The sequence below is a fragment of the Rhizophagus irregularis genome, chromosome 17, assembly GCF_026210795.1.
Source record: "Rhizophagus irregularis chromosome 17, complete sequence".
NCBI lineage: Eukaryota > Fungi > Glomeromycota > Glomeromycetes > Glomerales > Glomeraceae > Rhizophagus > Rhizophagus irregularis.
In genome coordinates, this window is record NC_089445.1 from 3,264,695 (window position 1) to 3,289,351 (window position 24,657).

At 30.0% G+C, this 24,657-nt stretch overlaps 10 protein-coding genes across 10 annotated transcripts; 7 read left to right on the forward strand and 3 right to left on the reverse strand.

The window, feature by feature from the left end:
• Window positions 1–1,817: 1,817 nt before the first annotated feature.
• Window positions 1,818–3,509, forward strand: OCT59_009415 (uncharacterized protein; the record flags this gene model as incomplete). Its single annotated transcript, XM_066133536.1, has 5 exons — window positions 1,818–1,894; window positions 1,972–2,401; window positions 2,480–2,716; window positions 2,875–3,177; window positions 3,282–3,509. 5 exons carry the CDS (start codon window positions 1,818–1,820, stop codon window positions 3,507–3,509), a joined length of 1,275 nt encoding a protein of 424 aa, XP_065999967.1.
• Window positions 3,510–3,779: 270 nt separating this feature from the next.
• OCT59_009416 (uncharacterized protein) lies at window positions 3,780–5,146 on the reverse strand (the record flags this gene model as incomplete). Its single annotated transcript, XM_066133537.1, has 2 exons — window positions 3,780–4,412; window positions 4,739–5,146. 2 exons carry the CDS (start codon window positions 5,144–5,146, stop codon window positions 3,780–3,782), a joined length of 1,041 nt encoding a protein of 346 aa, XP_065999968.1.
• Window positions 5,147–5,665: 519 nt separating this feature from the next.
• OCT59_009417 (uncharacterized protein) lies at window positions 5,666–7,290 on the reverse strand (the record flags this gene model as incomplete). Its single annotated transcript, XM_025329747.2, has 6 exons — window positions 5,666–5,917; window positions 5,987–6,187; window positions 6,257–6,535; window positions 6,596–6,819; window positions 6,945–7,051; window positions 7,169–7,290. The coding sequence occupies 6 exons, from the start codon at window positions 7,288–7,290 to the stop codon at window positions 5,666–5,668; spliced, it is 1,185 nt and encodes a 394-aa protein (XP_025188873.2).
• A 210-nt stretch (window positions 7,291–7,500) lies between these two features.
• Window positions 7,501–8,399, forward strand: OCT59_009418 (uncharacterized protein; the record flags this gene model as incomplete). Its single annotated transcript, XM_066133538.1, has 2 exons — window positions 7,501–8,235; window positions 8,304–8,399. 2 exons carry the CDS (start codon window positions 7,501–7,503, stop codon window positions 8,397–8,399), a joined length of 831 nt encoding a protein of 276 aa, XP_065999969.1.
• A 1,455-nt stretch (window positions 8,400–9,854) lies between these two features.
• Window positions 9,855–10,240, forward strand: OCT59_009419 (uncharacterized protein; the record flags this gene model as incomplete). The annotated part of the gene is made up of 2 exons (XM_066133539.1): window positions 9,855–10,121; window positions 10,187–10,240. The coding sequence occupies 2 exons, from the start codon at window positions 9,855–9,857 to the stop codon at window positions 10,238–10,240; spliced, it is 321 nt and encodes a 106-aa protein (XP_065999970.1).
• An 837-nt stretch (window positions 10,241–11,077) lies between these two features.
• On the reverse strand, window positions 11,078–11,551 carry OCT59_009420 (uncharacterized protein; the record flags this gene model as incomplete). The annotated part of the gene is made up of 1 exon (XM_025332669.2): window positions 11,078–11,551. The coding sequence occupies one exon, from the start codon at window positions 11,549–11,551 to the stop codon at window positions 11,078–11,080; it is 474 nt and encodes a 157-aa protein (XP_025169009.1).
• Window positions 11,552–12,880: 1,329 nt separating this feature from the next.
• On the forward strand, window positions 12,881–13,232 carry OCT59_009421 (uncharacterized protein; the record flags this gene model as incomplete). Its single annotated transcript, XM_066133540.1, has 2 exons — window positions 12,881–12,950; window positions 13,021–13,232. The coding sequence occupies 2 exons, from the start codon at window positions 12,881–12,883 to the stop codon at window positions 13,230–13,232; spliced, it is 282 nt and encodes a 93-aa protein (XP_065999971.1).
• Window positions 13,233–13,254: 22 nt separating this feature from the next.
• Window positions 13,255–13,599, forward strand: OCT59_009422 (uncharacterized protein; the record flags this gene model as incomplete). Its single annotated transcript, XM_066133541.1, has 1 exon — window positions 13,255–13,599. The coding sequence occupies one exon, from the start codon at window positions 13,255–13,257 to the stop codon at window positions 13,597–13,599; it is 345 nt and encodes a 114-aa protein (XP_065999972.1).
• A 2,301-nt stretch (window positions 13,600–15,900) lies between these two features.
• Window positions 15,901–16,167, forward strand: OCT59_009423 (uncharacterized protein; the record flags this gene model as incomplete). Its single annotated transcript, XM_066133542.1, has 1 exon — window positions 15,901–16,167. One exon carries the CDS (start codon window positions 15,901–15,903, stop codon window positions 16,165–16,167), a length of 267 nt encoding a protein of 88 aa, XP_065999973.1.
• Window positions 16,168–21,828: 5,661 nt separating this feature from the next.
• OCT59_009424 (uncharacterized protein) lies at window positions 21,829–22,810 on the forward strand (the record flags this gene model as incomplete). The annotated part of the gene is made up of 5 exons (XM_066133543.1): window positions 21,829–21,854; window positions 21,939–21,991; window positions 22,113–22,312; window positions 22,389–22,644; window positions 22,740–22,810. 5 exons carry the CDS (start codon window positions 21,829–21,831, stop codon window positions 22,808–22,810), a joined length of 606 nt encoding a protein of 201 aa, XP_065999974.1.
• Between the last annotated feature and the right edge of the window lie 1,847 nt (window positions 22,811–24,657).

Here is a 24,657-nt window from a genome sequence, read left to right on the forward strand (position 1 = left end):
TGGATAATATCGGAGAAAATATAAGATTAGGTAATTATTTCTAAAAAGTATTAATGGTGGTTTGGTAGTGCAACTGAACTAATATTTTTTGGATGATATAAGGTTCTCGGCAAACTAGTAAAGCAATAATTCCAGTTACTAATTAATAGGAAGGAGTAAGGAAAAGTGAATAAGAAAATTAAAGAAAGACAAAATACAAAAATGTATAAATGTAATTTCTGTGAGAGAGGTTTTTCACGAAGAGAGAGTCTTACACAACATTTTAATCGACTCCATCCGTACTTCCAACAGTCACGAACACTAAATTGGGTACAAGATCAACGATATGAGTACCAAAAACCACCTCGATCTTCAGACAATCTTGCTGAGGCTGAGGCAGATAATTTATTACCAATAGATGATCAAAATCCGTTACCATCGCAAATTTCAAGTTTTGGAAATGATGAAAGGATTGAAATCGATGATGATGATGATGAAAGGATCGAAGATGTTGATGGTGATGATGGTGAAAGGATCGAAGACGATGATGATGAAAGGATCGAAGATGGTGATGGCGATGATGGTGAAAGGATCGAAGACGATGATGATGAAAAGATCGAAGACGATGATGATGAAAAGATCGAAGATGGTGATGGCGATGATGGTGAAAGGATCGAAGACGATGATGATGAAAGGATCGAAGATGTTGATGGCGATGATGGTGAAAGGATCGATGAGGATGAAAGTATCGATGATGATGATAATGAATTATCAAATAATAGTGATGAAAGTGAAAATTCTTCTGGTGATATTGACGATTTTCACGATGGAAGTTATATTGCTGCACTTGATGATTTAAATGGCAATAATAAACAAGAAACCGTTACATGGCCAAGTCAGACATATAAAGAATTTATGACAGCAATAACACAGTATCGTATTTCAGATGCAGCAGGTGATGCAATGTTACAAATAATAAAAAAGAATTGTACTGAACTACTACCTGCTTCTACACGAAAGGGACGATTGTATATGGATACAATGAATATTAAAGGTCTTCATCTAAAAACACAAGATCTCGTTGAATTTGAAGGAATAACTTATAAATTACATTATCGTCCTATCATTGATGCAATAAAAAGTCTTACATCTAATCAAGAATTATGTAAAGAATTTTTTCTTGATTATAAGGAATAGTGGGAATCTCGTGATGTATGTATAGAATTTTAACAATGACTAGTATTTTTATAATAAATAACTAATAATTGATATTTTATTTAATAAGAATGGAACTTTGATGCGAGTATATTCAGAACAAAATACTGCAGAATGGTAGCGTGAAAGAGAGTCACCTTTTAGTAAAATTCTTGCAGTAATGTTATACATTGATGGTACTACACTTGATACATATGGGCGACATTCTGAATACCCAGTATTTTTAACGCTTACTAATATTCCTAATTGGCGCCAGAATTTCCCTGATGCAAAGGTTTTTGTTTGCTTTTTACCACAATTGAGTACTAGAGACGGTAAACTTCGAGAATCTAAGAAATTTAAACAATACAAGCGAAATTTGGAACAACGTGCTCTGAAATATTTGCTAAGCCCACTTCTTCGGAAAGAAGACATCTACTTGGCAATAAATGGAAAAGTAGAACATTTTATTCCACATATATCTACTATATTAGCTGATATGTCAGAGGCACAAAGTATTTGCTGTACTTACAAATCATATTGTACAACATGTCCTTGCTACAAATGTCTTATACCGGGAGATCAATTAAATAATATGCACGCATGTTAATGTAAATTCTATCATTTTACGAATCCACGAAAATATGAGTGCAGTTGTTTTATCACATGATGCCGCAAAATATTCCATTCATGAACATGAAAACTTTTTCTGGAAATTTAGGTAAAATATTAAATAATTAATTTATATTTGATTTAAAAAATAATCCTATTTAAATTAATATAATTTATTTACTTTAGAATGATGAATATTTATGATGTAGTGGCATTAGACCGTATGCACCTGCAAGAAATTGGTTTGTTTCCATATATGCTTGACTTTACAAGAGAAATGATTATGTATCAATCTGGTAATCAAATTATTACCAAAATGGATGTTCAGTTAGCCACTATTACGCCATTTAGTGGATTAAGAATATTGCGTAATGGATATCAACAAGGGGCAAAATTTACTGGAGCAGAAATGCGTGATGTTATGAAAATAATTATATTTGTACTAGATGAGCTTTATACAAATAATGATATAATCAGACATCGAAATGATACAGAAAATACGTCATATGAGTTCGTTGATTGTAAAAAATTAATTCAATGTTTTATAAAATTTGTTAAAATGTATATAACATCTAGAAAAGAAAAATTTAATGAAGATGAATTAAATGAGTTTGAGGTAATTCTTTAATTATCATTAAGTTGTAATTTAATTTATTTAATTTATTTAATCTCAGTTTCTCTTATATTGATATAGCAAGAAATTATTAGATGGTCAGATGATTTTGTCAAATTATTTAAGACATTTTCACGAAGTGAACTTCGCCTACCAAAACTTCACATGTGGCGATATCATACTATTCAAACTATTAAACGTTATGGTGCAATTAATGGACTAACGACTGAGACCTACGAAACATTACATAAGAATTGGGTTAAAACCCCATATAGAATATCTAATAAAAAGAATGTTCTTAATCAAATCATTAAAACTGTAAGTTATAATAATTATTTTATATATTTTTATTTATTGTTTTTAATGTCAAAAAATAAAATGGTTTTTATATTTAGATTTGTCGGCAAATAATTACAACTAATGAATTAAAAAAACCAACTATGTTAAAGTTAGATTGTATGCGATCTTTATTATAGAAACTATCTATCAGTGAATTGGATAATCTTGAACAAAAATTAAAGCATGAAAAAGATATAGATAGTTTATGTATTGAAGGAATACAAAATTTAATTTATTGTCTAGATGCATTTTTAGATGAGAAATCAAATATTTCAGAAAATGATGATATTAACTTAAAAATTTATGCATCTGGAATATTAACAAATGGCGAAATAGTATATGCAACTAGTAGATTTTATGGACGACCTAAATTTAGTGATATTGCAATTGCAATGGATGATGCTGATTATTTAACAGACAATGGAATATGTTATGAAAAAGTAAGTTATATTAAAATTTATATTTTTTTAATTTTATATTTTTACTTTTAACTGAAGTTTACTAATTACTATGATATTTGTCATTATAATTATTATAAATTTAGATTTTAATGTTAGCTGAAATTATATTATCTTCTTCAACTTTACCAATTGCACTAATACATTGGTATGATTATTATTCTAAACGATATCCTAAAAAGTATGAGTGTCCACACTTAAAATTTGTAAATAGTTATGATGTAGTTCCCTTTAATTCAATTGTAGGATTAGTACATATAGTAAAACGTTTTTATTATCAAAATGAATTTTTTGTAAATAAATTCTACTTTTAATAAATATTACTTTATTAATTACTATAAGTAAAATATATAGATTTATTTAATAAAAGTTTTTTAAAAATCCTTAAGGATTCTTAAAAATAATATTTCTAAAAATCCTTAAGGATAAAACATTTAAAAATCCTTAAGGAATCTATTATTTTATAGAATCCCTAAAGATCTTTTAAAATTATTAAAGAATCCTTAAAGATTTTTAAAATTTAAAAATCTTTAAGGATTCTTTAATAATTTTAGGAATCTCTAAGGATCCTAATACTAAAAAACTTACTGATGAAGTTGAGTACCTAAGACACTACGTTGAATGAAATCTGTTATAATACTCTTACCCCAATCTTGTCCGAATTTCAGGTAGAGAATCGAATACATTTTCCTTCCAGCAGACACACCGGCCAACCACTTGATGATATACTCAGTAAGATTCCAATCGCCTGAACACCAGATATCCTGAATGTGGGAGAAGATAAATTTAACCGCGAGGTGGGTTGTAGATTCAAAAGTGAATATCGGACGCAGGATATGGAGGAATCCTGGGAAGATATTGAGATAAAGTTGGCCACCTAGTTTAAAGATACAGGATTTTTGAGGGTCACAGGTAGCTACACATACAGTACTATATTCGATCATAAACCATTTGTTGATATTGAATTCAACCTTTTGTGAAGGACTTTGTTCGGATTGTGTGTAAAAGACTTTGGTAATTGGACGGATAAGTTTATTAATATTTTTATCAGAGATGTGCTCGAGGTTTTTGATTTCTGACCGCCACATGAAGACTTCATGCAGGTTGGAGCAGGGGATAAAGTAACTGCAAAGATAACCTTTAGCTTGATTGAGATCTCTCATATTCTTTGCAGCGTTAATGAGCTGTTTAAGCTCATCAATACTAAAAGCCTTCTTCTGTTCACCGAACTTGGGGATAACTTGAGCTTAAATGCTAGTTTGGGCAGTCATTTTTTGTTCTATTAAATCGAGTACTAATTTATAGTTACCTAATCTTCAATTGCCGAATATATTTTTTTCAAAGATCCGCACTCCTACCCAGTTATCCTCCTGTAGTCCTGTGGTCCTGTGGTTCTGCGGTCCTTTGGTCATACCTGGTTATCTTTTAGGGGTAAAAAAAAACTATAAACCACAAACCATTACGACTGCTCTAAATCTTTCCTTCCCCTTTTTCAATCCACATATATCTAGTGAAATCCATACCGCTCGACAGCCCACCTTACCATACAATGCTCTTTTCTAGCTTCTGATAACTCTTTACAAGCCTTTTGATATGCCTTCCATTTAAGCTCATGAAGTTCACGATTTCCAATACCTTCCTCCTCAAATGATTGACCAAGATCATCCCCCGCTTTTTCCTTCTTTTCTACTGCCCTGTCGTATGCCTCCTCGGCTTTCTCATGTCGCTTCCACAACTCGGCTTTACAACAGTTGTACCAGAGTCTGTTTATCTTAAGATGCTTTCTGAATTCTTTGACTAGAAGGTTTCTGACCATCTCTCTTACTATGTCGGGATCGTTGAGGGGTGAAACCTGCATTTGGATCCATTTATGAATTCCATAGATGTCTACAAGATCGAGACCAAGGTCTTCGGCAAGAGAAGTGGCTGCGTGTAAGTTCATCATATGCATCACAGGTCAAATGATTAAAAATCGGCATGTGATCGGATATCAATCAGTTAATAATCGGACTATCCGATTAATGCCGATCATTTACTGATTAATGCTGATTATTCAAATTACTTTGAATCGGCGTGATTACCGATTGCTGTAAATTTATGGCGGAAATCGGCACAATTTCGTCATTAATCGGACACTTTTTAACCGGCACAATTTCGTCATTAATCGGACACTTTTTAACCGGCAAGATTTCGTCATTAATCGGGCACTTTTTTTTAACCGGCAAGATTTCGTCATTAATCGGGCACTTTTTTAACCGGCACAATTTAGTCAATATTCGAGCAATTTAATTGAAAATAGGAAATAAACAGAACTCAATAATCAACAGCATAAATCGGTTATTATTAATACATTGATATATGAATTGATATTTAATTAATCTAAATGATACTGATTTTTATTTATTTTAATTTTAACAATCAATATGAGCTATAATCTAACTTTTCTAATTTAACAAATCACATTAAGAAATTAAATTTCATTGTCATTTAATTCGTTCGGTCTTGATGGTAATTCGTTGCCAAACTGACGGCCGCAGGCATCGTTAATGTGTGTTTTTAATATACCTTTATATTTGGTACAAGTCCATTTAGGAGCATTGCAGGGTTTCTCTTCTTCCTTGTCATAAAAATTTTCGTTATCATAAACATATTTTCTCTTCTTAGGAACCTTCGACTTTTCAGAAATCTTCTGATCTATGTAATTTCGTAAAAACATACGACACTTAGCATAAGAAGAAAAAAAATGGTTAGTATTTATGCTAATTGTTATTAATTTCAAGACATTACTTACAGTTGACGACCGCCATTTGAAATCTCTTATCACTATTTTTCTTTTTCCGGATGGATTCTCTTCATCCGTTTCAGAAATTTCGGGGGAGTGATATGCACTATGATTAATGACTGGCTGCAGGTATTCGTTATTGAATTTCCGAATTAGTGGATCGCCTACCCTTCGTAAGTGATTAATCATTTTTGCCCTATTTTTTTGTTTCTGTAAAAAAAAGTGTATATAAAACAAACTAAATTACTACAGAATAAGACAGAAATTAATAATATTTACTGAATTTCTTCGGCTATTGGAGTGTCGTCTTCGATTTTGCTTGTCTATGAATTCTGGTGATCTTTTTTTAAGTTTGTATTCTTCTCGTCGGTGTCGGTGTAATGAATGTATCATGCTGTATACAACTTTATTGGCGACTGGAAATATCGTTTTATTTAATGATTCCATAATTGCCGGTACAATAATTTCATTCACGTGGTCCGATTGTTGTTCAAACGTTTCATTAAGGTTAAGCTTATCTTCATCCGGGAACCGGCTTAATAGCCATTTCACTTCCAGCTAAATTGCGAATAACAACATTAATTAACAATTTCAATAATAAATTAAACTTTCACTTACTCTCAAGGCCTCCCGAAGATCGTGTGGCATTTTGTCTTTTGAAAAATAATATTTTGGAATAAAATTGGAATCGGAATCACTATCGTCAGAGATCGAATCGGGATCGTCAGAAGTCGATTCGCTATCAGCATTACCAGATTCGTCATCAGAGGTCTCAGAATTACCAGATTTGTCACCGGAAGCCGATTCCGAATCACTTGTTACATGGTAAGAAGTTCCCGCAACTTCATGTTCGTAATTTTCCAATTAAGTCAGCATCAACGTATTACATGTATACGAGTTAGGAGTGTAAAGTAGTGTAAAGTGATACAAAGTAAAAAGGTCAAAAGACTTCTAATTAAACATTAACCTGCTTGTCGGTTCTCTCTCCTACGTATTGATAATTGTTCTTCTGAGTCCGACGGACAAGAAGATGGGTGATAATATTCATTTTTACGTCTCTCGTGTGCGCGTCTTCTTTTTATTAATAAATTTGTATTCAAATAAATATTCAAATAAATATTCAAATAAATATTCGAACGAAATAACGAAATATTCGCAAAACAATAATTAAGAATATATTATTAATATTACGATTCTTCCGTGCTATATTTTTTGGACTTTGGTTGGCGGTTTTTGTCTGCACATGGATGACGTCCCTGAGTTATCATAGCTCTTTCTTTTTTGTTGTGGTCTTTCCTAACCTTGTCGCCCATTTCGGCGGAAAAGACTTCAAAAGGTGGAGAGTGGAGAAGTGGAGACCAGCTAAAGTGAAAAAAAATTTCTTTTTATTTACGTGTTTATATTTATCGGTAGGGAGAGAGTATGTGACATCATTTAATTTATTCTAAATAGGTTATGCCGCGTATACCATCGTATTGGGTAAACGCGCATTTTTTAATTTTTCAGTCACATTATATTTAAAGATGCGAGAACAAACAACAGTTGGTCAATCTAAAAAAAACCAATTATCTATACCGGTAGCTTCAAAAACTACGAAAGTAAGACCACAAGTGCCATGCAACTGCAAAAAATGCAATGGTAAGTGGACTGAGTCGAGAACGAGAGAAAAACACTATGCAAAGGAGGAAAAGTTGCGGCTGGCAATGGAAGAACCTGATAAAAAGAAAAGGAAAGTTTCAGGATCGAATCCTGCAACTATTAAAAATCGTGATGGCAGGCATGCCAGGCTTCAATTTATTAATTCGGCAGAAGCTTGCCAACAATATAGTGATGAAGATTTTCTGCCAATTGATGATGAAACGCTTAAAAATCGTGATGCTAGGCATGCCAGGCATCAATTTATTAACCCGGCAGAAGTTGATCAACAATATAGTGATGAAGATTTTCGGCCAATTGATGATGAAACGCTATCAGATGATGATGAAGCATTAACTATGAAGCAATTTTCTGCTCCCGATTTTGATGATACTGTCGAAACTTCTAATACACGCGTGAACTTTAGTGATACATGGATTTTACTTTGGATTTTTAAGTATCAAACAAGATTCCAGCTATCCGATTCGGCAATCGACGCGTTAATTAAATTTTTCAAGTTGGTTTTATTGGAAATCAATAAGAATAGATTTGAAAATTTTCCTTCATCTGCCTATATGGCAAAAAAACTAATGGGATTTATTAAAAAATCAAATACTTATGCAGTATGTCCCCAATGTAATAAATTATTCAATCCAACAGAAGTCATTTCCAAAAGCTCAGCCGACTCCAGCACAAGATGCAACAATGTCGAGTTCCCAAATCATCCGATAAAGAGTCAACGAAAATCTTGCAATACAGTCTTATTAAAAAAGGTACCAATATCTAAAGGATATATTTGGCGGCCGATAATGATTTACCCTCTACCATGCTTAAAGACACAGCTAGTTGCATTGTATCAACGAGCAGGTTTTGAAGAGCTTTTACGAAAATGGACAAATCGGAGTGTTAATCAAGGGTTAATGTTTGATATTTATGACGGCGATATTTGGAAAACTTTTCCCTCACAACATGATATCCCAGATCCTTCGCCATTTTTTGCCCCAGAAACAGCAGATACTCATCTGGGAATAATGTTAAACCTGGACTGGTTCCAGCCATTTGATTCGAGAACTTATAGTTGTGGTGTGATTTATGGCGTTATCTGTAATCTTCCTCGTGATATTAGATTCAAGAAGGAATACATGCTCACACTTGGTCTACTACCGGGACCCACAGAAGTTAAATTACACCATATAAACCATTACCTTGCCCCGATAATTGATGTATTGCTAGAATTTTGGCATGGTTTTGACTTACCAGTGTCATCAAAACATCCAACAGGAAAGAGAATCAGATTAGCCGTCATTTGCTGTTCAAACGATATCCCCGCGGTGCGAAAATTGTGTGGCCACATATCGGCATTAGTTGGCTGCCATAGATGCTATAAACGCGCTGAAAGAAATGGTGATAACAAAAGGCCAAACTTCGGGGGATTTGATAATATAGGAGAATGGTTTAGAGAGCGAAGTGTAGATGAACATCGACGTAATGCTGAAGGTTGGCTGAGCTGCATATCCAATGAAGAAAGAAAACAACATGTTTCTGATACACATGTACGCTGGTCAGAAATGTTGAGGCTTCCTTATTTCAATCCGATTAGGCACCTAATTGTGGATCCGATGCACTGTCTTTTTCTCGGGATTACTCGTTGGATTGTGAAGCGACTATGGATTGAAAACGGAAAATTAACAAAATCTGACCTCGAATTAATCGAAAAACGGGCAAAAAGAATCAAAATACCCGCCGATTTAGGGAGAGTTCCTGATAATATAGCAACTGGAGATGGATTTTCCGCATTTACAGCCGATCAATGGAGATCCTTCATCATGATTTATGCTACACCGATTCTTTGGGATCTTTTAGATGAATCTGATAGAAAAATTTTAGCAAATTTCGTTAGAGCGTGCTTTTTATTAGTATCACGCATTATTGATAGAAATTCATTAAATGAAGCACATAGCCGGTTGTTAACTGTTGCTAAATTAATCGAAGAACATTACGGATCAGAATACATCACTCCGAACATTCACCTTTCCCTTCATCTTACTGAATGCTGCCATGATTATGGTCCCTTGTATTCGTTCTGGTGTTTTTCGTTCGAAAGAATGAACGGTATTTTAGGTGAGTTTCTGAGGCTGATAAATTTTTTTTTACGACCATATTATTAAATGATAATGTTTGGTATTTAGGTTCGTATCCTAATTCACATCGTCAAATTGAGTCAGAGCTCCTACGTATCATAATGCAAAATCAGAAACTTGATGATTTATTATCTGATCAATCGGATAATCTGAGACTCCAAGAAGGATTAAAGTTGTTACGCCCTCGGCCATCTGTCGGCAGCTTATCTGCATACGATGAATTTAATTTTGATGAAATGCACCGATTCATGAGAAGCTTTCGTCTTGATGTTGATGAAACAATTACTGGCAAGGAACCATTCCCCGGCGAAATGATGAAACTGACAAGATTAAAGGTTAATCTTCCTGAAGAAATTTGCGATCACTTGGTACAATATTACAAAGATGCGTATAATTTGGATTTTATATCATTTAACAAATATGTCTCAAGCAGACAAATAAAGCTGAGAAATTCAAACCAGCAGATTATTGTTCATCCTCGAGCTAATCAGTTTGGTCGCGTCCGAATTGGTTCTGAAATTTTCGGATCAGTAATTTCACCTCAATATAAAAAGAATTCATATATATTAGCTAATTTTATACAAGAAAATGAAATAGTTGAAGCGTTCCCTGGTCAAGTTCAGTTCTTCTTTGAGCATACAGTTGAACTTCCAGATGGCTACCATACGCATCGGTTAGCGTTCGTTAAGTGGTATTTACCGGCAGAAGATCAACAAAAAAGATTTCAATGTCGGGTCAATAATGACAATAATAGTTGTAATATTGAGATATGGAAATATGATTTTTACAATATAGGTAGAGACAGTATTATACCGGTTCATAACATTTATGCCCGATTTATAACTAGTGATTTTACAATAGGTAAAAGGAACCCTATTAAATATATGGCGGTTATTCCAGTAAACAGACACTTTCATATTTAATTGCTACTACAAAAAGAAAACACTTTTGTCATATAACATTACAATAAAACTAATAATAAAGTAGAATTTAATAAAATTTTATTAAATGCAATGCAATCCGATTGATTTTATATTGTCAATTTTATTAATTTTTAATAAATGCAGGAATTAATCTAATTTATATTTTAGTAAATTAAATTTAAGAACTTATAATTTTATATTATTACGGTATATTTATTATTTTATTACATTATATACAGTATATAAAAAGAAAAGTCACCACACCACCCGGTGTCCAGGTGAACTTTTTCCAAATTTATCACTGCCACCGGCAACCCATGATAAATTTTTAAAAGAAAAAAAAAAGATTTAAAAAATTATAAAAGAAAAAAAATTATTTAAAAAATTATAAAAGAAAAAAATTATTTATAAAATAAATTGTTTATGATTTCTTCCAGGGATAAAAAATCTTCATTATACGGTGGTACCTTTGAATCCCTACTACAATTACCACTTAAGTGCCCTGGTTCCCAACAATGTATACAACGATCTACTCCTCGAAATTCAGGTTTAAGATTAGGGCAATTTTTCAAAGAATGTCCATAATAATGACACACCCGGCAGCCTTCTTTGAAAGGATAATACGGAATCAACCAATTATTGTTTGTTTTTGAAATTTTAACATTTTTTGAAGAGTATAATGTTATTGGGTTTGTTGGTGATGATGATGTTGACGTTGACGTTGATGGAAGAGACGATATAACTTTCGACATGTTGCTTAATGTCAACATGGACATGCTATGGAGCCTTTTTAGTTCGCCGTAAGACATTCCTTCTTTACCAACGTTTATAATTTCAATCTCTTCCGTGGTATTTTCATTATTACCGTCGTTCATCGTTATTAAAAATGAGAAATAAAGTGCGAGACATTTCTTACATCCTTACATCCTTTATATATAAAATGAAGTGTGAAATAAAGTGTGAGAAATAAAGTGTATCAAAAAAAAAAAAAAAAAAAGTGTGAGAAATTTTATCAAAAAAAAAAAAAAAAGTGTGAGAAATTTCTTACATCTTATATATATGATGCAATGCTACCCAGTATAGAAGTATACATTTTTGCTAATATGCTGGATATGGTACAATAACATGATAGATAAGCCAGTAGATAAGCCTATATCGGTCATATCGGTCACAAGATGTGCTCAAATTATTGGTTATATCGGAATCTAATAGGAATTTGTGAAACAGATCTCATTTCGCCACCAAAATGTGCTATTTGCTCAAAAATAGATTCAATTATAGTGAAATTTTTTAAATTGGTAATTTGTGTATCGAAATTCATAAAAGACGTAAACCTTGAGCTAAATAAATATTTATTATTCTATTAAAATTAAATCAATAAACGTGTTTTTTAAGCAGTTCAAGGAAAATTCTCGCGAATTTTTCTTAACAATCCTGATTCAATTTATTAATCGGTCTTTAAACTTTATTTCAATTATGCAAATAACTTATTTTATATATTTAACACATATAATTAATTATTTTCTTAACATAAAAGTGATAATCGCTAAATATATTTTGTATCAAGCGAAAATTATTTAAAAAATTACTTGTTTACTACCAAGTTTACTACTACAAAAAAGCCAGAAAATAATGACAAAAATCGGTAATCGGAAGAAAAAAGCTATATCTAATCGAAAAAGAAAACTGATAAAATATTGCTGCAACCGATCAAATCAAAATTTATAATCGTAATTAGTCTGTAATGTAGACAGCATATCATATAAGAGGAATTCTTGCGCATAGATTTCAATCGGTAAGGAACAAAGATAACGAGATCATATATAGTATTAGAAGTAAAAAGTCACGTCATAGGAAATACGATGAAATTGGAAAACATTTGATCGAATAAAGAACTACAAGATAGTAATAATGATTATAATTCACCTTATTTAATTGATTGTAAAGGATGTGCGTTCAATATTAGAAGGAAGACAAATAAAGAAAAATGTATGATTTATATTGAGAAAGAAACAGCTTTATTGATTAAGGGGAGGGTAGTGAAAGATAAGAATGATATAACATTAATGAAACCATACATGACGAGGGAAAATATATATGAGAAAAATGAAATGGTAGTTAAAGAAAATATTGGTGAATTTACAAGAAAAAAATTATAATAATATGAAAGTTTATAGTAATATAGAAGAATGTGTTAATAAAATATGGGTCAAGAAGAAATAGAAGGTTCTGTGAAAATTAAAGAATTTGTAACAGGGAAAATGAGACAAAGAGGTGATTTTACAGGTTGAAGGTATAATTCAGAAAGGATCTGATCTGTGTCTAAACGGGTTTTTTGGAATAGAAGTGATTCCAAAGAATAATGAAGTCAATAAATTTAATTTTGAAGGAAAAATTAAATCATTAAAAATGAGAATAGTTGCATTAATAATGTTACCATGTAATATTATATTAGATTTAAGAACGGATATTAGGATAGTAGAGTGGTTATATAAATATAGTGAAACAGGTAGTATGAGAAGAGAATTAGATGACGGGCTATTTAAATTTTGTTAACACAATATTGGAGCTCAAAAATATGGATTTGACGATGCAAGACTTGAAATTACCAGCCTTGAAAAAGGAATTAATTAAGTGTAAAGAAGTTATACCTGAAGTGAAAATAAATTTGAACAATTTGATAATTGATGAATATAGTCTACGTTGGAATCATATACCGATCGAAGGAGGGTATAGATACTGGTTTAAAGAGCTTAGTAATAATATAACAAAAATAGATGTAATATTATTAGACTATGTCAAAGATTGTTTTATTGAAGTAAATGGAGCGAACATTTTCATCGATTGGAAAGAAACTTTTAAATTGATAAATAATGAAATCATGACGTCAAAAATACAACGAATAGAAAGACGCATCAATTAGATGCTGGCGCATTAAAAATTTTCTAAAAATATTACCGACGTATGAAACACTTTGGAAAGAGAAGTATGGGGAATTCTAAACATGAAGTGTCCAAGATGCAAGATCGAAAAAGAAACGTGGGATCATGTTTGGTCGTGTTCCAAAAATGATACTAATACAGAATTTTATTTATTAAAAGAAAGTACCAGTGAAGTATTAACAAAGATAAGATTAGGAGTGGTTTCATTGACAAAATTTTAGAAGTGGCATCGACGAGGTCAAATATTATGGTTACGGAAGGTGTTATTAGAGAATTGACTAGAGGACTTATAAATGAGAAGTGGATGAATTGTTGTGCTAATAATATTAATGCGAGAAATTTGTGACGAATATTTGATAAGATTACAAAAACAAATATGGACTGAAAGATGTAATGAGACGATTGAATTGGAAAAACAAATGGGAATCTTCAAGGATTTGAAAAGGAAAAAGAAAAGATCTAAAAATGGGACAGACACAAGCGAGGTAGAATTAGAAAAATTAGAAAACAAAAAAAATAATAAAAAAATCAAAGATTTAATAAAAATAGATTTAGAAGAATTTTACGTGATTACTTTAAATTGAGTTTTAAAGTTTTGGTATGGAGAGATTTAATAAAATTAATAAAATACGTTTACCAAAAAAAAAAAAAAAAAAATTTCAATCGGTAGTGAAATTTATAATAATTTATATAATTCAGCCAAACCTGTTCAGTTGTACAAGTAAAGTTGATCGACTATACACAAACCGGCACATTGAGAAAAAAATTGTCCTGAGTAATAATTTCAGATAACAAGAGGCAACAGACCACGGCTTTTAGTATTCTATTCTTCCGGCTACCAATTAGTCACCAACCGGCATATGCATGATAGGTGGTGATTGACCTTAATTTTATAATGTATTAAAACGAACGCCGATTGATGACATTTTTATATCCTGCCATCAATCGGTCACATGCTGGCTGATGACTGATTGACAAAACAGTCATTAATCGGTCATTTGGTTAAATAAATATGCCGAAACTATTAGTTCTGGCGTTTTTTAAATGTAAAATTACAAAAAAAAATGCCGAAACTAATAGTTCCGGTGTTTTTATATGCAAAATCGCTGAAAACTGATGGTTCCGGTGCTTTATATGTAAAATTACGTAGTTTGAAAAAAAATTAAAGAAAAATCCAACTGAACAGAATTGAACAGGCCTAATAAATTCGACCTGTAGGTGATGACCCAATGATGCCTGATTGGTTGATGATTGACAATTAGTCATCAGTCGGCTACTAATCGTCATATAACTGATTGGTAACCGATTGGAATTAACACCTGATTGATGACTGATTGGTAACTGATTAAAAGAATCAGTAACTAATCAGTTACCAATCAGTTATATGACCGATTGGTGGCCGATTTATTATATTTTGACCTGTGCATGTTTTGTGTTAGGTATTCTTATATATTACTTATGGTATACCCATTGTTCAATTACTTATTTTTTATGACGGGGACAGGACAGGGTTAGTCTTACTGGTTCTACAGACCTTCTAGGGGCTTACCTGCTAACCTACCTGGTTTGCTGTCTCACTGCTTCTGACAGATGAATAGACTGAATCTTGATCATATGACAGATTTATGACAGTATGACAGATCTGGGGGGTAAAATCAAAACTTTTTTCTAGGGATTATCCTCTCCCGATATTTCTGAAACATCTGTCATATCTGTCATATCTGTCATACCCCTCTGATTCCCTCTTATTTTCCTTTCTTTTCCCTTATTTTATCATTTTTTAGTATATTATTATATGACAGATGTTTATAACAGATGGTGACAAATATATGGGAATTCCTGAGCCCCGTAGGGGCCATATAGATACTGCAAGGCCGTGAGGCTGAGGTGGGTGGAGCGGTAGCAAGACCCACATCCAGCCCGATGACACATATGTTAAGGAGCATGATCAGTCTGATTTTTTAGATATTGAGGAGGAGTCATGGGATTGGATCGATCGGCATGCACAAATTTGCAAGTATTTACTTGACATAAGGAAGTGCGAGGATTGAAATTGTTGTAGTCAACCACATGCACCTGAAATTTATAATATTTTATCTGCAAATAATGGGTTTTTGCCACCAATTACAAAAGGTTGCGACAGACATTTTCTAAATCTCGTTCATACCTTGGAATATTTCAGAGAAAAGTTACCAGGATACAATGAACATTGTCCCAGTATTTTCCAAGATCAATATCCTAGTTTCGTATGTCAAAAATGTTTTAGATATTATCCAACAAAAATGTTTCTAAAGTTGCATATTAAAACGACTCACTCAAATGAAAAAGCACCAAAAAGTGGAGTAACAAATGAGGAAACTGAGTCTTTACCGCGGGATTATGGATGTAACGTTGAAAATACTAAAGATAACGAAATTTCAAATCATGAAATAAGGAATGTTCAAGTATTCCAAGGAGAAAAACCAGTAAAGAAGGGTAAAAGTAGGCCGTGTCAGCAAAATTTGACAGCAAAGCAATGGGAACAAGATCATCTTACGTTTAAGATATAACATTTAAACATCTTTTTTTCTTAGTATTAATATAATATAATAAAACATTAAATTTTTTTCTTAGTATTAAATATAGTTTAATGAATTTTGTAATCATTTAATATCGATGACAAAAAAATTTTAATAAATTCTTAAAACAATCACATGTTATATGATTTCTAAATTTGGGGCCCGTTAAAGCGGGTAGAATCACGTGATTTAAAATTATTATGATTTGATAAATTTTTTATAAACTAAAATTAAAGTGAACTTGAAAATCATTAAATAAGTGTATTTCGGCCTGCTCCACAAGTTTACTTAGGGAGAAAAGGTGGATTTTGAACAATGTTTTTGACTTTACATATGAGCAACCAAATTTTGCTGATCATACCCAAAAAAGGATAGATCAATTTTAACGAAATTGAAAAAGTTGAATAAATCGAAAATGGTGTTCTAAACCTCATTTTGTGCTCTAAGTAAACTTGCAGAACAGGTCAAAATGCGCTTAGTATATATTTATTTGGAAGGTTTTATATATAATAAAGAGTTTTATTTAAAAAAAAGAAAAATTTCAAAAGTCACGTGATTCTACCCTGCTTTAACGGTCCCCTAAATTTGGAAATGATGACAAGGGGGGGAGGGGGTCAATTTTCCAAAACCCTAAATTACGTCATTTCTGGCCCTCCCCTTACAGGTAGAAAACCTTTTTGGGATAAAAGTCATGATACAGATCTTATTATTAAAATATGTGATGGAGTTCGTCCCCCAATTGTAGAAATGCATCTAAAGTATATTGAATTAATGAAAGAATGTGGCATTCTGATCTGAATAAGAGACCAATAGCAACTGAATTAGAAATAAAATTTCGAGTATTTGGCACGAATTTCTTAATTTGTATTTCTAAATCTCTAATTAAGAAATACTGAATAAGTTTTATGCCATGAAAACCCAATGCCCGAAGAGTTTTCTGACTGTTTAGTAAATAAATCTTATTTTACCCAAAAAGATTATTAATGATGAGCCGTTTTATTTATATGGTTCATATTAAGGAAGTATCAATCCAAATGGAAATATAAATTCAGCAGATATTGGGCCTATAATAATAAATAACCCAGGTGCTACTATATATATATAAAAGCAGACCTCTGAGCGTTATGATAAAATATGCAGAATCTACCAGAAGTTTAAAAACTCAAAGTAAGAAATATTCTTTATATCCCATCTCAATTAGTTAATCATAATTTTAAAAAATTTGCCTCCTTTAGATTGTTTGACAAATAAACTTGGGAAAAATGATGCGCCACTGCAAATCCTATATAAAAATCCGTAGCACAAGCACAGACATCCAATTTAAATATTCAGGGTACACCGTCGCACACCGATTTTTTTATGCAAGAAATGAAAGCATACAAGCAATACTAGTTTTTATGAATAATTTGCAGTTTTAATTTTTAAACATTTAAGTTTTACGCACGATGTAAAGTAATATCTCATCATAATTTTAAAATAAAGAATTTGACACTATATACAGATCGCACTATATAGTAAACGATATCAGGTGATCTTCATTTTAATAGTGATATTTCTTGTGATTGGTTACTTTGCTAATTGGCTATCCTGGAAAGGAAGGAGAAATTCACTAATTTGGTTAGCTCTTATGCGCTAAGTATTTTTATATATTGAAATTGATATTGAATTGATATTGAGTTGATATTGATATCAATATTATGAACAATGGTTGTTTATATATAAAAAAAACTTTTGATCATGATCTGCGGTATGATCCGAACAAAAATCTGAAAGCTAACCATATATTAGTATCAAGTAAATATTTATTATTTATATACATTATTCAGGAGGCTAATTGTTGTGATTAATTATAATAGGAATTGAAGGAAGTTAAATATATAAAAGCAGTTGAAATAACGAATCTATATTATATAATTAAAAAATACATGTTGATCTTCTAACATTTAGATTATCCTGTATAAATAATTTTTGAATTGTGTACCGCATGATTCAGTGCCTGATTTAAGCTTAAAAATTAAGGCCATTTATTTGATCGGCAAACATATAGGTTTGTATGTCAAATCTATATAATTATAAATCCGTAACAGAGTAAAGTAAGCTAATAACCTAACTATAAAATCGGGTAGGTAGCAAGTAAGTAACGGAAATTGGCTAAGTAAGTAACGTAAAATTACTATTTTAGGTCAATTTACGTTACTCCCTTATATAAGGCACAGATCATCTGGGTTTTTTTTTCAATATGTCACATGATGTACAATATATAAAGTAAATTTATTAATCGACTGATGGCTGATTTTTTTCTTAGCTAATTTTTGATCGGTTAAAATTTTATTGCAAAGATATTTTTTAAATTTTTTTTTGCAAATATATTTATTCAAAATAATCTTATTTAATGAAATTTTATTTGCAAATATTAAAATTTAAGTCCCACATTTTCGATTTTAAAGAAAAAAAATCACTGTATTTATTTTTAATGAAGTGATACAAATAAAAAACAATAACAATAAATAAAAAAGATCATTAAATTGCAATGATCAAGGAGAAAGATGCTAATAAAAAAAATGAGATAACAATGGAGTAATGGAAAGTAATAGAAGAAGTAATGAGAAGTGATAGGAAACAAAAAGGAAAAATAGGACATGATGGATGATGAAAAAGAGTGATGAGAGACGAAAAGAAGTGATGGGAAGACGAAGAGGGGTGGTGAGAGACGAAAAGGAGTGATGGAAAACGAAGAGGAGTGGTGAGAGACGAATAGGAGTGATGGGAGTGATGGGAAATGAAAAGAAGTGATGAGAGGCAAAAAGAAGCGATGAGAGACAAAAAGAAGTAAACAGGAGAGAAAAAGAAATAATGGAAAATGAAAAGATGTAATAGAAAATAATAGGAGACGAATAATGAGAAGTAATATGAGGTGAAAAATGATGAGACTTTACTTTGAATCAATGTTATTTTCCAGTATGTGTTGCATTCTCAATAACAATTAATAAATCACAAGGGCAAGCTCTGAGCAGGGTTGGTGTTTACCTACCTGAACCTGTCTTTACACATGAGCAATTATATGTTGCCTTCTCAAGAGTAACTGTATATCAACATATTAAGGTTTTTATAGATAATGGTGAGAACTGCAAGACAAGAAACATTGAATACTGTGAAATATTTCATTCTATAAATAGAATTCACATTTAATAAATTTATTAGATTATTTTCTTCTAACCTTATCATACTGTAAATAATATTATTAAAATACTAAGCCTATTTCTCCATATCATTGTTACTTTTCTGGGCAAGTTTTATTCCCGGCGCAGCGCGACAGGTTACACCTAGTTTTATTAAAAAAAAATATATACCTGAATTTTATTAAAATATATATATCCGAATTTTATTAAAAAATATATATTTTTTCCAAATTTTATTTTATTACAGTAAAAATATATATATACCCGAATTTATTAAATTTATTTATTGAAAAAATATATAATCGGGATTAAAAAACATCATACAAACTTAATTATTAAAAAACATTATATGAATTTAATCATTAAAAAAAATTATATGAATTTACATTTTATTAAAAAAATAAAGGACAGAATTCTTTTTATATAAAAATATTAATTGTGTAGACATAGGATCGTCCAAATTTTGATTTGAAATATCCATATCGTGTGAAGTAAATTTTATTGAATAATTTTATTTTGGTTAGAAATGAAAAAATTTTTTAAAAAAAAATTTTTATAAATCTCAAAAAAATTCTTCTTTTAAGGCCAATTACAAGATTATTAAATCGAAACGTAAAAAAAATAATTAAATTATTTTAGATGAAAAAATAATAAATTAAATTATTTATTTATTTTAAACGAAATTAAATTATATTCTTACCAATACTTTTGTTTCTGCAAATAAATGTTAAAATTTATAGTATATATCATACTCTTAGTAAGGCCCTAGGGTATGACTCTAGTTTACTATATTAAAAATGCGTGTTTCATTCCAATGGTGCTACAAACTTATCATAATAAAAAAGGATGTATTTTAAACACTATGTATTTGAAACGTATTTCTATTTTTAAAAATATCTTTGTTACATAAATTGTTATTGCAAATGCAATAATAAATATATTTTATATAAGACCTTTGTTGATGATCGTAGTCGCATGGTAGTTTCTAAGCTTTAAAAGTAGATGATCGACATTTTTGGATTTTGTTACGATTCTCAATAAGGACGAACCTAATTTTATTAATTCTATGTAAAAAATTAAACGAAATCCAATCTGGTTGAATTTTCACTCGTTCGCATGATTCATTACTATTATTTTCCTTTTTTTTTGCGTTTTTGAAAGATTTTAAATTATTAAATTATGCATTTGGTATACTTAGGAGATATCACTAAAAATCCTTTTCTTATTTGATAAAATGCACATATAATTATCGAAATATGTTAATTTATCTCTATTTTAAAGAGGACGCAATTATCACTAGTCATCAACTTGTAAATGATGCTCCTTTATATAAAAAAAATCGATTTCATGTTTAATTTTGGAAAATGAAAAAGACTCGGAGATTGAAGTACACCAACAATTATGAAATTCAAATAAAGTGGATGAACAATATCTTTTTTTTAAAAACTTTGTAACACTTGAAACAAAAGGACTTGTTGACATTCAAAAAAAAAGATCAATAAACATGTTTTATACAGAATGCAGTTTTATTTGTCTATTCATATGCAACAATCATTGATTAATGACGGTGATGTTTAACTGACACCGATCATGTGAGTGGCAAGATCGCGTTGTTTATATTTATCTGGTTTTTTAAGTGGTCCACAGCTTATTTGACTCTATTTGTCACAACTCGGAGAAATTTGGAGGGACACCGTGATTGCCTTGTATTACTTATTGTTTACAAAGAAGTGATACGAACAATTAATAAAACATCTTTGTTAAAAATTATATATAATGGTCATAAATTTGCCAATGTTAAAATCTTGTGTTTGATAAAAAATCTCTACATAATACATAATCTTTAAAATCTTGTATTTGATAAAAAAAATCTCTACATAATACATAACCTGCTAAAAATTCTAAACTCATAAAAGAAATTATAGATAAATTTTATAAATTTATAATCAACCAAAACATTGAATTAGTATTAAATGGTAACAAGAAGAGAAGATGATACGCTTCAGGGCATTCTTCAAATTTTTTATAAGAAACTTCAAATTACTGAAAAAATACTTCTTTACGCATATTTAATTGACATGACTCTATACACATTTTTATTTACTATTTATTTATTAGTATCTGGAAAATTTGTTACTAATATTGCATCTCTTGCACTGATACTCTTTCCTATTATTTCTGGAATAACAATGGTAGGTTTTATTTATTTATAAATTTGCTTATCATAAATATCAATTTTTTTGACATTCTACTTCATTTATAGTTTTACAGCAAAACAATCTTACATGGAATTTCATTCCTTGTAGTACATTCCTTTCCTCTTATCGTAGGCGTGTTCCTTTTTTACACGCAAAGAAACACTTGTTCGGATTTACCATCAGAATTTTGCTTCTTTCCGACAAATGTAACATTTTATACATCAGGCGTACTCTTACTTATATTTTTAATTATATCCACGATATTTTATTGCACAATGATATATCATCTTTGGTCAAAAAAGTAATTTACGACAATACTTCATATTTATATTTTAAATATGTAATAAGTAGTAAAAAACTTACAAAAATTTGTATAATTAATTAGGATATGGCCTATAAGACATAAATATCCATACATAAATGATAAAGATATAATAAGTAAGTGAATAACAATTGGTTCTCATAATAATAAATGCAGCGCTAATTTTTTTAAAGAATAAAATAACAATTGTTTCTTTTATCCACAAAATTCTAATATTTTTTTTTATTTATTATTTAGGCATGGATGCTATATACCAAATACAATTCCCAATTTTCCATGCGAAAATCATGATTATAGGATTGTATACAATTTTATATATATATACGGTTTGGATTATAAGCATATTAGAGAAAAACCTACGTGGAATGAGAATTATTAATTTTTTTGTCCCATTAAATATCGTAATTATATATTATGCATATTTGATGTTGAAAGGTGTAAGTATCAAAAATATATTATTAACTATAAAATTTATCATAAACTTTCTTAATAACATTTTTTTTTTACTATTAGGTAAGAGATGAGAAAAAATGGATGATGTACATCGTATATTTTGGGAACATTTTTCAAGCCATCTTTTTATATTATGCAACAAAAGATATTTGTTATAGTTCTCATAAACCATTTTCTTTTACATATTGTTTTAAATATGGCGCTTTTTTCGATGTGTTTTGTAGTTTAACAGTAATATCCTGGATAATATTGATTTTATCCACATGGAATTCGATTAGATGTCAAAGAAATTTCGGGTTGCATCTTGGACAATTTCGTAAGTAAATTTAATCTATTGAAAATCGATAGAATAGCTATTTATTTTACTAATATATCATATATTATTTTAAATTTATTTTTTAATATTAACAGTAAAGTATGAACCGATCCCTGATGTATTTAAATCAGGTACAAAATTAGAAAGTATAGAACATATTTTGTAATAACAATTCTATAAATAATGGTAAAGAAAACTGGTTATAAATTGTAAAAAAACCTTAACGTTTAAATAGTAAATTAATTTATAAACATGAACATAATACAAGTCACATTAGAAACCTTTTTTTTAATTTTATAAATGATAGTACCATGCATTTATTTTACAAGCAAATTAAAGAACATATAATAATTACACCCAACACTAGAACACAAAAAATTCCTTGTATAATTATCCACCCCTTTCATAAACCTATTATTTCCTTCAATAGATTGGAATAATTATTATAAATTGTTTATTTTATCAAATTTAATACGAAGAACATAAATCGTTTTCTTCCAATATTCACTGGTCGAATTTACACTAGAGAAATTTTATATACACGTCACATTTCATATTGATTTACCAGAAATTTCAATTAAATCCAATTAAAATGTACATTGCAGAAATTTGTACTAGTAACTTGTCCAATTTCCATGAAATGTATAGTAATTTATAAGTTTCTATTATATAAATGTATTTTAAATTGCGATATTAAAGTAGGGACTGGAATCGATTCAATCGAAAATCGAATCTCAAGAATCGATTAAAGATTTGATTAATCGTATCAAAGCCTCAATTCGGGGATTTGATTTTTGATTTCGATTAATCGAATTAATATAATATTGCAATGTGATTTTCTACTATTTGCAATATCATCCGAACCTGGTTCAGCGTCATGAAATTCTGTATTATAAAGTTGAATTTAAATGATCGACAATTAAAATTAAATGCCAACAGTATGACAATATTATAAATTATTATTATAATAAATTGTAATATTCCAATTCTATTCTAATTAAATAATATATTGTTTTAAATAAAAATGGTGAATTTTTATTGGTCGCATTAATTCATAATTCTGGCCGGCATTATAGTTTTGGCCAGAATGTTCAAGTGCAGAATCTTTAATTTTATCAACGTATTTAGTAATTTGATGGGATTTTTTTTATCAAAGTACAGTTATAGAAATGGCAAGATTATTTTCACTACACCATATTGTCAAAATAATTGATTTATTGAGATTTGATTATTAGATTCGATTAGATTTTCAATTAATTCAATTTTGGTTGAATCGATTCCAATCCCTACTTTAAACTAATAACACATTAAAACGAAATTTTTTATGTTATAAAGAAATATTAATGAAATTTTACCATATGTGCAAATATATAGCTAAAATATTAATAATAAATACAATAAATGTACTAGAGATTTTATATAAATTCTATATATATTATAATGAAGTACAGTACAGTATACAGTCCCCTCTCGATATAATGAACCCTATGTCCCAGCTGATCAGGACTTCATTATAAGCAAATTTGTTAATGCTATAAAGAATTATTCAGTATAGTATAACAAATTTTTTGGTATGAATAGTATGTGGATTATGTGATTCACCGATCTGATCAATTTTTTTATAAAAAAATTTTTTTTATTTTAATATAGTACTAACCAATTGTTTTTTTTATTTTGTAGGAATGGACCTTTTGGTCATGGCTCCTAGGCGATTTCAAGGGTGTTTTATTAATATTTAGTATAAAAACAATATGGGTAAAACATGTGGTAAATGTGTAGAGCAGATTTACTTTAAGGAAATTTAATAAATAAAAATCGTCATTTTACCAAAAAAAATTCATTATAAAAAGGTTTATTTTGTAGGGAAATATATATCTAGCACAGGGGCGACACAATTAAATCTAGCATGATATATTAAATATGATCTGATTGGTTACAAACATGTGATTCACTACCAAATTTTTTTTTTATGCAAAGCGAAATTTAAGGTGCATCGCATTTCCTAATATAAAA